General features: G+C 45.6%; 1 protein-coding gene across 1 annotated transcript; it reads right to left on the minus strand.

Annotated features, from left to right (window-relative positions):
* Positions 1-726: 726 nt before the first annotated feature.
* LOC123822603 (protein FAM228B-like) lies at positions 727-13942 on the minus strand. Its single transcript, XM_045844704.1, has 6 exons — positions 13714-13942; positions 9153-9221; positions 7185-7376; positions 6227-6307; positions 1188-1275; positions 727-887 (listed from the first exon to the last, which is right to left on the minus strand). Exons 1-6 carry the CDS (start codon positions 13810-13812, stop codon positions 727-729), a joined length of 690 nt encoding a protein of 229 aa, XP_045700660.1. The 5' UTR covers positions 13813-13942.
* Between the last annotated feature and the right edge of the window lie 441 nt (positions 13943-14383).

The following is a 14383-nucleotide window of genomic DNA, read 5'->3' on the forward strand; positions in this document are numbered from 1 at the left end:
TGGAACTAACAAGGAATTTAAAATAACTAAGAATAATGTGTTAACCCAGTGAAAAGGTGAATAACATGTATGTACAGATGGGCAATTTCAGGAAAAAGGAAAACTATATGAGAAATCAAATTGAAATACTAGAAATAAAAATCATCACACAGAGGGGAAAAATTCCTCTGACAGCTCCTCAGTGTGGGGGACACAGCTGAGGGATGACTCTATGAACTTAATCACAGTCGGTACAAATCATCTGATTGAAACACTGGGGAAAACAGAGTAGCTAAGAACTGTGTAGCTACGGGACAACATCAAATGGTCTAACATTCACTGGAACCTCAGAAGAAACAAGAATAGGATATAAGAAATATTTGAAGTGATAATGGGCTAGAATTTTTTTAAATGAATGAAAGACATCAAACCACAGACACAAGAACCTTAGGGCGCTCAGAGCGGCACCCTACTTAGCGCCCTAAGTAGGACAAACAGGGAGAAAGGGGAGCAAAACTCCTAGACACATCATCGTGGAGGTAGTGAAAAGCAAAGACAGAGAAAATCTTCAACATACCCCAGGAAAAAGGTAACATCACATACAGAGAAACAGAGACAAGAATTACGGTAGATTTCTCATCGAAAACTAAAATTTAAAAAATTACAACTATGACAAAATTTACATCACTGTCTCGAGAAAAAGTTTCCCAATTCCAGTGGGTTCCATAATTTCTACAATATTAAACCTTACCTGCTCCTTTTACAAAATTCACTTTCTATGTAGTTTGCAGACAGTCTAATCCACTCATTTGGAGTCATGAAGCACCTTGAATTAGAAATTCTTGGGAATCTGGAATGCCGTTTGGCCTTCTCAACCTCTTTAAATTCTTTCATTGTATGCATTTTGCCTGTGAGAAGATTGGTAACACAAATCAGCGTGGTTGAATGCAACTCCCATTGCCTTTGGGTTATGGAATCGCATAACAATTAGAAACGAAGTATCTTTGAGCACAGGCTGTGAACCAAAGTGTTGCTGGTTCGATTCCCAGTCTAGGGCACAAGCCTGGATTGCAGGCCAGGTCCCCAGTGGGGGCCACATGAGAGGCAACCACACACTGATGTTTCTCTCCCTCTCTTCCTCCCTCCCTTCCCCTCTCTCTAAAAATAAAATAGATAAAAATCTTTTAAAAAATTAAAAAATGAAGTACCAGTCTCACACTGAAGAAGAGTTCGTTGTTCCTCATCTTTGTCACACTGTGCCTTTTTCAGAGGGTCACAGAACGGTGGGATGGTGACCTACAAGGAAAGCATTTCTTTAAGGACTGGGCTTCAGGTCTTTTCCAGTCTGTCCTGAACATCCGTTTATGGCTCTTCTGCCAGGAGAATCAAGACCACGGGATCTACAAGCTGACGGCAGTCTAACCATTACACATATTTAACACGTAATAAAGGGATGGGGCACTTTGCTACTGCTCTTAGCGAGCCTTCCAGCCACGTTAGCTCTTGTTTCAACAGCCCCTTCAGGTCGTGCAGGTGTGTCTTGGGTGCTACACCCCAACTCAGCAAGCGGTAGCTTCTTCAGGATTAGTTATGATGTGGAATCTGAAACCACACCAATCAACTCTTCAGACTCCGCTACGTTAAAACCCCTTGGTCTGTCTTGAACTTTGAATGGATCCTTTATCCACGTCATGGATCGGTTGTTTGGAGAAAATCAGGTCTGAGTCGTGTGAGGTCTCCCAAATGTTCACACACCTCATTGTACAGTAACCACATTTACTGTATCATCACCAGTCTCATCAGCCAAGTCTGCGAGTACCGCAATGCCGTCCCACTCAATACGATTTTTCCAAAATTTTGCTAAAAAGTTCACATTTTACCATTGGTGACAAACAGCCTGTTGTTGTTCTTAAAGTGACAGTCTCACTTGGATAACTTTCCAGAAAATGTCTGCCAAACCCCCCAGATTTGATAGCCACAGTTTTGTGAGTCAGTCTTTCCTGTGACGAGGGCGTTCCGTGAGAAACCCCAGCCGAGCCAGCTCACTGCGCAAACAATCACCCTGGATTTCAGACGCAGTCGACACGCTCTCAGTGGGCTTCCCGGTCACCACACGACTATTAAAAAGACGTGCACTCAAGGACAAGGTTCAATACAATTAAATTTTTTACCGTTTGGTCACAGATATTCTTAGGGAAATGGAGTCGGTTTCCTGCTGCGAGCGCATGGCCACGGAGGCTGGGGAGCCCCGGCAGCAGCGGGGCTGGCAGCGCGGACCGAGGCCGCTGCGGGGCACCAGCGCTTTCACGCGCCGCAGCGCAGGTCAGCACAATGCGAACTGCAGACACCACTCGGCACGGTCATGAAAATACATGGCCTCGCGGACCCCCCAAAATGTGCTGGCGCTCGCGTCAAAGGTCTATGTACTTCACCTTGAGAACTGCGGCTCTAACCTCAAAGCGCTCAGCTCGCCCTTAGAGGCCACCTGTCCGCCCCATTTAGAAAGGGGCCTGGCAAAAGAATAGCATGGAATTTCGCTGTCAGAAAGAGCTGGTTTCATGCCCTGGCTGGTGTGGCTCAGTGGACTGAGCTCCGGCCTGTGAACTGAGAGGTCACCACTTTCACTCCCAGTCAGGGCACAAGCCTGGGTTGCAGGCCACGTCCCCAAGCAAGAGACGATAGATCAATGTTTCTCTTGCACATTGCTGTCTCTCTTCCTCTCTTCCTCCCTCCCTTCCCCTCTCTAAAAGTAAATAAATAAAATCTTTTTAAAAATCTGGTTTCAAACCCCAGTACTTCCCCTTTCTAGCTGTGTGACTAGTTAGTACATCTAAAGCTCTTACTCGAAACTCCTGATGAGTTTAACTCTCACTGACACAAACAGGCGCAATAGCACACACACACACACACACACACACACACACCCATCCTGGGAGGAGGAAAAAAGGACCCATTGTGCATGCAAATGCCAGCAGCTTATTTGTTTAATATATTTTATTGATTACGCTATTACGGTTGTCCCAGTTTTTCCCCTTTGCGTGCATTCCGGGTTCCACCTGGCACCCCCATTCCCTCCAGCATTCCTCCACCCTTAGTTCGTGTCCATGGGTCATACATATAAGTTCTTCAGCTTCTCCATTATCTATTACCTATGCTACTCCCTCACCTATACTATTACCTATACCATTCTTAAAAACCTCCTGTTTTTGTACCTACTAACTATGCTTCTTAATCCCTGCACCTTTTCCCCCATTCTCCTCCTTCCCCCTCTCAACCGCTAACCCCCAAATGAGCTCCATGTCTGTGATTCTTTTCCAGTTCTGCTTGTTTGCTTAGTTTGTTATTTGGATTCAGTTATTGATAGTTGTGAATTTATTGCCACTTTAATGCTCATCGTTGTGATCTTGTTTTTCTTTAACAAGTCCCTTTAGCATGTCATGTAATAATGTCTTGGTGATGATGAACTCCTTTAGCTTTACCATGTCTGGGAAGCACTTTATCTGTCCTTCCATTCTAAATGACAGATTTGCTGGATAGAGTCATCTAGGTTGTAGGTCCTTGCTTTTCATCACTTTGAATATTTCTTGCCAGTCCCTTCTAGTCTGCAAAGTTTTTTTTGAGAAATCAGCTGACAATCATATGGGAACTCCCTTGTAGGTAATTATCTGCTTTTCTCTTGCTGCTTTAAAAACTTACTCTTTATCTTTAACCTTTGACATTTTAATTATGATGTGTCTTGGTGTGACCCTCTTTGGGTCCAACTTGTTTGGGACTCTCTGTGCTTCCTGGACTTGAATGTCTATTTCCTTCACCAAGTTTTCTTTCATTATTTTTTTTCAAATAAGTCTTCAATTTCTTCCTCTTCCTCTTCTCCTTCTGGCACCCCTATGATTCAGACGTTGGTACATTTAAATATGTCCCAGAGGTTTCTAAGCCTCTCCTCATTTTTCTGAATTCTTGTTTTTTCCTGCTGTTCTAATTGAATGCTTTTACCTTCCTTTGTTCCAAATCATTGATTTGGTTCTCGGCTTCATCCCCTCCACCGTTGATTCCCTGTAGATTTTTCTTTATCTCACTTAATGCAAACTTCATGTCTGCCTGGGTCTTTTTTATGCCATTGAAGTAACTAACCAGTGGGTTCTTGGAGCATTCTGATAATCAGGGTTTTGAACTGTGCATCTGATAGGTTGCTTATCCCCATTTTGTTTAGCTCTTTTCCTGGAGTTCTGTTCTGCTCTTTCATTTGGGCCATGTTTCGTTGTCTCCTCATTTTGGCAGCCTCCCTGTGTTTGTTTCTGTGTATTAGGGAGAGCTGCTTTGACTCCATCTTAACAGGTGCTTAACAGCACCTGTTAAGGTTGTGTGGGGTGGCGTTTAGGTAATCACCAGGGTGGGGCAACCTGTGGCACTGCTCTGTTGCTCTGTGAGGGGAGGGCTCACAGAGAGGACACTGCTGCTGCCTGGCCTCTGGAGTTTCGCTCGGGAGGAGGCTGTCTCCTCACTCACACTTTGATTTCTCCCCATACGCCACTGGTGTCCTTCCAGCTGTAGCCCTGGTGCTGAGTCCCAGAGGGGTGGGTCTGTGTGAGTCCTGAGTCCATTTCAAGCCCTTTAAGAGGATGTAGTTTCTTCCGCCACCCCAACCCCCACTGGTTTTTACAGCCAGAAGTTATGGGGACTTCTCTTCCTGGCAGTGGGACCCTGGGCTGAGTGGTCTGGACTAGGCCTGGGCCCCCTCACTCCCCAGGTGTCCCTCCTGTTTTTTATCCACCACAGGTGGAACTGCTCTGTTCCCCACTCCGCCCCTCTTGCCTCTCCTCTGCTCCGCCCCTCCCACCCGCCTGAATGAACGTGTCTTCTTTAACTCCTTGTCTGTGGACTTCCACACTGTTCGATTTTCTGACAGTTCTGAGTGACACTTGTCTTGTAGTGTAGCTGCATTATTGCTGCGGTTGTGCGTGGAAGTGAGGTGTTTACCTACGGCTCCATCTTGACCAGCCGAATGTCAGCGATTTAAAATGTCTATGCCCAAGGCAGTTTTTTGTTTTATTGTGTTTAATAATACCCACTATTAGCGAAAGCATGGAAAATGGACTATGGTGGAGGGTGCAGATTTATACATTTTGGGGGAACAATTTGGCAATACGAATCAAAATCATGTATAACCTTTAACTCAGCAATTCTATCAACTTACTGAAAAAGAAAGAAATAATTACAGGAATGCTCATCGCAAGTCATGTAAAACAGCAATAGGTCAAAAACAATCTAGGTGACCAAAATGGAACATGTCAAAAAAAATGATGGTTTAGCAAGAAACCATTTATGGTTAGAAACACATGCATTCTCTGCTGTTTGCAGCTGTGTGACCTTGGACAGGCGACTGAACCTATCTGTGCCTCACTGGCCTTGCCTGTAAACTACCTGACATGGTAGCAGTGAAGAGGAAATAAAATGGGGGGGGGAAAGTCCTAACACCTGGTTAATCCCTCAGTGCAAGTTAGCTGATACTGATAACAGAGAAGTATGCAACTATTAAAATTATATTGATATTTGTTGGCAAAGACAGAAGCAAATCACAAACTATTAAGGGAAAAAAGCAGACTATATAATCTAATGTATGGTATAAACCCGTTCTTACAAAATACAAATGTGCCCTGGCTGGCATAGCTCAGTGGATTGAGTGCGGGCTGCGAACCAAAGCATTGCAGGTTCAATTCCCAGTTAGGGTACATGCCTGGGTTGCAGGCCATGACCCTCAGCAACCACACATTGATGTTTCTCTCTCTCTCTCTTTCTCCCTCCCTTCTCTCTCTAAAAAAAAATAAATAAAATCTTAAGAAAAAATGATTAACAAAATACAAATGTGTATTTATACCTATATATAGAAAGTCTTGAAGGATATAAAGAAAAATGTTCATGAGTTCATCCCGGGTAATGGACTTGAGTGGTTTTTAAGTTATTTATCAACTGATTTTATCATGAAAATGTATTATTTTTGTAACAAATTTTAAAGTCTATGAAAATGAAATATCAGCATTACCTATTACCCAGTATTTTCAAATTTCGCAGAGGTTTCATTTAGTTTGGTCTTTGGCTTTCTTGTCCCTCTCTAAGACATGGAGATAGAAAACTATTCTTAAGGTGCTACTACATTCTTAGGACACTAGTAGAGGACAACTCACACAGTAGGACTGCTCAAACAAACCAACTGCGAAACACCAAAGTTAAAATAGGAAATCTGCCTTACCTTCAGGAAATCTGGGTCCTCTTTGCTCATGTGGAAAGGATCGTACTCTTTCGGATCGTAGTGCTCTAAGAACACGTTTCCCTGTTGAAGGAAACAGGCCGCCCGTCAGGGCCAGAGGCTGGGTCCGTGCTGCGCGTGGCAGGACTTCAGAGTCAGACACGCAGCCCGTCCCCACACGGCTGCCGCGTGGTGTCAGGAGCACATGTGGAAGGCAGGGAGACCACGTCTGAAATTAAGTTTCCTGTATCCGAGTAACAAATATTGTAGTGACGGAAAAATTCTACTTAAAATCTGCAAGATTTCACCCTGGCTGGTGTGGCTCAATGCATTAAGTGCCAGCCTGCGAACCAAAGCATCGCTGGTTCGATTCCCAGTCAGGGCACATGCCTGGGTTGCAGGCCAGGTTCCCAGTTGGGGGATGTGTGAGAGGCAACCACATACTGATGTTTCTCTCCCTCTCTTTCTCCTCCCACTTGCTCTAAAAAGAAATAAATAAAATCTTTGCAAAGTTTCAATAAAAAATGTGGGAACATAAAAGATTTGGGAATTGGTTTTCGAACATCTCAGATCTCTTAAAAATGCCAAGAGATAGCTTTGTAAATAATTGAGTTTGAGTTCCAGGGTTTACACACACACACACACACACACACACCCTGATCCTAGAGTCCAGCATTTAAAATTGGTGTATAAACGTAATAATTACATGGGAACAACAGAGAAGACTGATTCTGATGTACACATTTACATCCGGAACCAGCCTCCTCCCTCTACCTGTCCCACTCGCCCTGATCCCACCAGTCCTGAGCCCGCCGCCCTGGACTTAAGAGTGGTGTGTGCTGCCCAGAGGAGAGGCCGCCCACATATGGAGCGGGGAGGGGCCGGCTGCCTGGGTGATTATAGAGCCAGAGATAACCAAAGTTTCAAACGGACAGAAACAAGTCGGCTGATCTCTCAATACCTTTTGATTGACATATTTTAAAAAACTGTCTAATTCCTCTTGTCTCCTTTTTTTAATCTTCTTATGCGAACAAACTTTTTCTATAATTTTCTTCTGCAGAGGATCTGCCACGTAGTCAACCCATCTTTTATGTAGCAGCTCTTTTCTTCTCTCGTTCAAGAAGTCATGTTGGTGCAAGCACTTATCCAGTTCCTCAGAAACAGCGATAGGAAAGACACACATGTTATCTGAAATCTTTCTTCTTTAAAATGTCAACTTCATGTATGCTCCCAAGGATAACCCGCAGAGTCATTCCTTAATGCAGCCATTTGCTGGGCTCCTACTGTGTGATATGCACTACACTGGGGACAGGGGGCAAGTGGGTCAACTAGACAAATGCCTGCCTGCCCTGGGGAGACAGACTACAAAACAAATATGTACGATGAAAAACAGGGACTCAGACAGACCCTGGTGCACCGACATTCACTGCAGTGTTATTCACAACAGCCGCAAGGTGGAGCGGAAGCAGCCCCAGTGTCCACCAACGGATGGATGCATAAACAGAAGGTGGCACAGGCATACGAGGGAATAATACGCAGCTGTGAAAAAGGAATGGGGTTCTGACACGTGCGAGCATATGGATGAACCTTGAGAGCAACATGCTACGTGAAGTAAGCCAGAAAAGGGCCAGTATCATAGTATTCCACTTACATGGTAGAGATAGAAAGTGAATTAGAGGTTACCAGAGACTTGGGGAAGGAGGAAAGGGGGTTATTACTTAACGAGTACAAAGTTTCAGTTAGGGAGATGAAAAAGTTTGGGAAGTAGCGGTGATGGTTGTACCATATGCAAGTGTAATTAATGTCACTGAACTGTACCATTAAAATGGCTAGAAATAGCAAATTGTATGTTCTATGTATCTTATGACAATGGAAAAGACAATTACATTTTTACAGAAATAAGCCCAAAGCGGGAGACATTTTAGACAAGACTTAAGGAATGAAGTGCTACCTAGGAGAGAACAGAGGACAGACGATGTGGAAGAAGGACACTTTATGGGGCAAAAGAGACAGAAGCAAAGGGACAGAGTGCGGCCCGAGCCAGTCCCGGGGGCCTGCAAGGAAAACGCCCGGCATAGGCTAGAAGCCAAGTCATTCTCACCCGAACTTCCTATCGAGCTTTCACCTGGCAAGTGAAATCATGCAGTTCTTAGGATCGACGACATAACATTCAAAATGAAAAATAAAAGGCCCCTAAAACTCCCTGCTTTGTGGGGATTATACCTCTGTAACTTCAGATCTCAGCACACTTCAGCCTTTCTCAATGCAAAGTTCCTTTCCTCTTTAAACAACAGTAAAGCCTTAAAAACAGAAGAGGGTTAAGACCTGGCCAGGTAGCTCTGTTGGTTGGAGCACCATCCCAAACATCAAAGATTGTGGGTTCGATCCCCAGTCGGGGCACATACGGGAAGGCCACCAATTGATGTTTCTCTCTCTCCCTCTTCCTCTCTCTCTAAAATCATTAACCACATCTTCAGATGAGAATTTAAAAAAAAAAAAAAAAAAAAACAGGCTACCTACTCCAGAGTTCGGTGCATGTCACAGGGAAGTGCACCTTGTCTTAGGATTAAACCCGTCCTGCCGCAGTTACAGCCTTTTCTTCCCTAGGAGCGCTTGAGGAATAATCGGTCCCTATGTTCCAGTAAGAGCTCTTAAAGCTCTTAACACTACACAGCAACTCCATCAAAGCCCCACTGAGATGAAGAACAAGTGAGAAGGGAAAAACTCATGAGGTGCCTGTGAAAGAATCCCCTCAAAGGATAGGAGAAGAGGAAGTTCAGCAAAAACAACCTCAGAGACCCCTTAAGCTTAATCCTACGGGTGAATGAGTGTTTTTAATTCTACTGTCTATATTTTCTAAAATTATTATAATGATGAACTACATGTAAAGTGAAAAAAAATTAATTGAAACACATTAGTCAATTCTTACCTTAATTATATAATTTTCTCTATATAATATTGATTGAATAGCTGCATTATTATCTTCTCTAGCCAATGCCTAAAATGACAGAATGAAATTTTGAGAAAGTCACATCTGAAAAATCAAACTATTAGCACTACCTGGATTTATATTTCATGTGATAGACACGTCTCTGGAAAATTCTGTATAAATCCAGTTTTTATACCTATTGAAAGAGTATGTGAATCTTTCTGCTTTGAATTAAGCTCATTCCAGGGCAAAAAATAACTCACAGTTGACATTTCGAGTCCCAGTGAGGTCAAATGCCTTTCCCAGAGTCACATGGTAGGCACACCCCATCTTTTTTCCCATCCTACAAAACGCTTTTACCTTTACGAGTTAGAGTACCATCAGGCCCCTGGGGTTCGAATTCATTTAGTCATTGGCGAATTCTGTTTGAACTCGTCATTATAGCTATCAAATATTAACAATAAATATCTTCACATACAAGTCACATGTTCAGATTTTAAAGCAATGCAGTCTTCAGGATATAATTCATAATATTATTTTGCCATTTGCATAACAAATTTTATACAATTAAATATCTAACAAAATAAAATATAAGAGGTTGATTTCTAAGACGCATGTGAATGTAATTAATGTCATTGAGTTGTACACTTAAAAATGGTTAAAAATAGCAAATGTTATCAGATGATATATGTGTGTATATATTATATTATACATTTTATATATTATATATTATATATTATATATATTTTACCACAATAATATACATAATATATATATTTTCCCACATTGGAAAATGATTTTTTAAAAAGAGTTCCAAAATGGGAGACATTTGGGATAGGCCTTTGAAATCCTCTCACAATTACACAAAAACAAAATCGTCTCAAATTCACTGCCATTGGAAGCAGCCTCAATCCCACGACCCTGTTTCCAGAACAGATGAGCGTAGCCTCAGAACCCAGGACTGAAACCTTCCCCGTTAACGCTGAAGAGCGTTCAGGCTCATGGGAGTGAAGCAACAACCAGAAGCCTAGAAAATCCCGCATGGAGCCAGAATTTAAACTCAAATGTGTCGAACTCTAACCCCATTTTCTTTGCTCTTTCTGCCTCACAGAGTCGCTATTCCCGGCAAATAGGTTGTTCTCAAAACCAAGATGGCTACTGAATTAATACCCTGCACAAAAAGAGAAAAAGCAGCAATCTGGAGACACCAGAGACTGAGGGAAGGCAGGGAGAAACGGGAGGGGTAGTCAGCACTGCAGGACAAGAACAGCCCCGGGTCAGTTTTCAGTGTGGTGCGGACGGCTGCCCAGGAGCCGGCTGCAGTCAGGGGCCACAGGGGCTGGCGCAAACTCAGAGACACGCTCCGTTTTTCAGGCTCAAGAGTGAGAAGGCAGCCCAGGGCAAGCGCAGCAGCTGGAAAGAGAGAGGAGAGAGAGGAGAAATGCCTGACAGAAGAAAGCCATGGAGGGGATGCCACGAATTGTGGGGATAAAATGTGACCAAACTTCTGTTAGGTCCTTGAACTATGTATGTGCCAGGCAGACTCCACGCGGTCCATCTAAAGCTAAGAAAGACTGAGCAGTGGTTTTCATCTGCTGTCGACTGCAGGAAAGGCAAAGTTCATGGGCCGAGGCCGGCCAGGTTAACTGCTGCTCAAACAGAAGCTCAGGATTCTTCAGAGGAATCCAACAGAAGCCAGATTCTTTACAATTGTATCATGTAGAATGTCTAAAGTGTAGTCCAGCCCTGGCTGCTGTGGCTCAGTGGACTGAACATCAGCCTGTGAACAAAAGGGTCGCTGGTTCAATTCCCAGTCTGGGCACATGCCTGGGTTGTGGGCCAGGTCCCCAGTAGGGGGCACACGAGAGGCAACCATACATTGATGTTTCTCTCCCTCTCTTTCTCCCTCCCTTCCCCTCTCTAAAAATAAATAAAATCTTAAAAAATATGTAGTCTAGGATTACTACTACACACAACAGGAAATTGTGGCTCATAGTTTAAAAGAAGGCAACCAAGGGAGGCCAGCTCCGAGGTGGCCCATGTGTTGAAATTAGCAGACAAGGACTTTAGGCCGATGACTACAGCCAGGCTTAAGAAGTTAAAGGAAATGTTCTCATAACCAATGGGTGGAAAATCTGAGCAAAGATATATAGACTGACTCTTCAAAAAAACAAGTGGAAAACACAATTCTTAAATTTAATAAACAAACTTCAATGGGCTTAAGAGCCCATTGGAACTGACATAAGAAGGGTCCGTGAACTTTAGCACAGATCACCAGAAATTACCCAGTCTGAAAAACAGAGAAAAAAAAGACTGGGAAATAACGAACGTAGCTGCAGCAAAGACTTTTGAGACAATGGCAAAGGGTCAACAAGTGGGAAACTGGGTCCTCAAGTGACCAGTGAAAGGACGGAGTGGAAATCCTGAAGGCATGGCTGGGATGAGAACTCCCACTTTCAGACAAGATAGGGTGACAAAGAACTTCATCTTAAGAAAAGTAACCAAAACGACAGTTTTCAAGCAAGACGTTGGACATCGGGAGATGAAGGACAGTGGCCCCTGAGAAACGGAAGACAAAGCGATCCCTGTGATGGCTCGGTTTTGTTCCTGGCACAGGAATAAAATTTCCTGACTGGCACGGAGAGGGGGAGATCGGGGAACCCGGCCATCTCCCCGGAACGGGAGAAAAGCTAGGAGTGTAGGGGAGGCCAGGGCCGCTACAGTTCGTAGGGCTGAGTGCCAGAGGGAGGCACGTTAAGCGGGGAAAGAGCTTTGGAGATCTGCGGAGGGTCCCCCTTGATTCTTCAGCCGAATGCCGACACCCCGTGCATGTGGAGGAACTACCCGGTGAAACGTTCTGCCAAGAAGCCCCTGAAAGGAGTAGGGGAGACAATCTCTGGAGGTCACACAGCCCCGGGAGTTATTCCTTCCACATCGGCCAGAGTGAAAAGTCTGGTGGTCTGCAGAGCGTGGAGTGGAGTACTCAGAGGGGCCTCACGTAAGTGGTGGAGCGAAACTGGGCACGCACTAGATGCCGCTGGGGTCCTGCTACAAGGCGAGGAGGCAAGGCCTGCAAGAGTCAGGGTGTGAGCCCTGGCTGGCGTAGCTCAGTGGATTGAGCGCGGGCTGCGAACCAAAGTGTCGCAGGTTTGATTCCCAGTCAGGGTACATGCCTGGGTTGCAGGCCATGACCCCCCAGCAACTGCACATTGATGTTTCTCTCTCTTTCCTCTCTCTCTCTCTCTCCCTCCCTCCCTCCCTTCGCTCTCTAAAAATAAATATCTTTAAAAATAATAATAATACTCTTTAAAAAAAGAGTCAGGTGTGTCCAAGCAACTGAGCCACAGCCCAGGCCAAGCTCAGGAACATTTATGGGAAATCAAAGATATCCAGCACTCAACAAGGTAAAATTCACAATGCCTGGCATCCAGTAAAAAAGATCACCAGACATACAAAGAAGCAGAAAAATTTGAGCAATCATAAGGAGGAAGATCAATCAAGCCTGCCCCAGAAATAACACAGATGATACATGCCTTAGAGCGGGACATTCACATCATTCTTACACCTGTTGTTCGTCAGTTCCGGAAGCTAGAGGGAACAGTAGACATTTTGAGACAGGGAAGATATAAGAAAGGACCCAAATAGATTCTGTAGTGAAGAAAATCCCAGTGACTCAGATGAAAAATTCTCCAGACAGGCTCATCAGCAGATTCGATGTTGCAGAAGCAGTGAACTTAAAACCACAGCCATCGAGGCTGGCCAAGGGCCACAGTCTGCAGAAGATGAACAGAGTGTCGCTGGGCTCTGGGACGATTTCAAGCAGGCTATGACACACACCATTGTATTTATCAAAAAGGAGGGGAGATAGAAAAAACATTTGGAAAAATAATGGTTGAAATGTTTTCCAAATGTGTTGGGAACTGTGAGTCCACAGAGGAGGGAGGGATTACCAGGGTTCAAAGGTGGACACGTGGGGAGAAGGGATGGCATTCGTTGTCTTGATTGTGGTGGCGGTTTCACGCGTGAATGCGTGGCACGATTCATCAGACTGCACTCTTCAAGTGTATGCAGTTTGTTGCGTGTATGACAATTATACCTCAATAACAATGTGTAGAAAAAAGGAATTACGATCTTTCAAAATACACAACGCTTATAAATCTGGGTGATGCAGCTGATTCCACTTTAAGAAGCTAGGAAAAAGCCCTGGCTGGCGTAGCTCAGTGGATTGAGCGCGGGCTGCAAACCAAAGTGTCGCAGGTTCGATTCCCAGTCAGGGCACATGCCTGGGTTGCAGGCCATGACCCCCAGCAACCGCACATTGATGTTTCTCTCTCTCTCTCTCCCCCTTCCCTCTCTAAAAATAAATAAATAAAATATTTTTTAAAAGTTACAGAAAATTAAAAAAAGAAGCTAGAAAAGGAGGAGCAAGCACAAAGTTAATAGAAAGAAAGGAATAATAACGAGAGAATGAAACCAAACACTTAAAAAAGCGCCTGTTTCACACGCGGCGGTCCCGTGTCGCCCCGAGCGCGCACCGTGGACGCCGCACCACCGGACGCACCTGCATGAGGCTGAGGGGCTGCGGCGCCAGCCACTCCTTTGAGCTCTTGACCTTGGGAAGCTTGTGGTTCCCACGATCCTGACCGTCTAAGTTTTCCATTGTGGGTCCCAGGAACAGAGCCCCTGGGAAAACTACAAACGCGGCTTCCTCAGCTGTGCGGATTCAGCCCCGCGTCCTCCCGTGCTGGTTAGGAAACCATCCTTGTGACCGCGGGCCGCGCGGCGCACGTTCCGATCCTCAGCCGTGGACGTGGACGGCCGGGCGCGACCCCTGCGGGCCGGGCAGGGAGGCGCCGGCCGCTCTGGTCCCCGCAGCCCCCTCCCGAGACTGGCGGGGCTGACCCCACAGCCCAGGGCCCCCCGCGAGGCCTCGGCTGCGGCCGGGGGCTGAGCCCGCTCGGCGGCCTCAGAAGGTGAGAACGTTTCGCGTCCCGCGTCTCCCGGGCTCCCGGGCAACAGCGAGTTCCGCGCGGCGCGGAAGGGCACGGAGGACCCCGTGGAGGTGCGGCCTCGGGTGGGCAGGCCCCAGCTCGCGGACCCAGGTGGGGGCTTCTTGGTGACCGGCAGCTGTCGCAGCCAATCGCTGGCGCGCCGCCTTCCCCGCGGTCGGTCGTGGACGGTTGCTCCGCACCCGCCGGCCCCCGCGCGCCGCCCCGAGTGCCCTGCGTCCC

This window comes from Phyllostomus hastatus, unplaced genomic scaffold (assembly GCF_019186645.2).
Source record: "Phyllostomus hastatus isolate PE091 unplaced genomic scaffold, TTU_PhHast_1.1 phas_contig_402, whole genome shotgun sequence".
NCBI lineage: Eukaryota > Metazoa > Chordata > Mammalia > Chiroptera > Phyllostomidae > Phyllostomus > Phyllostomus hastatus.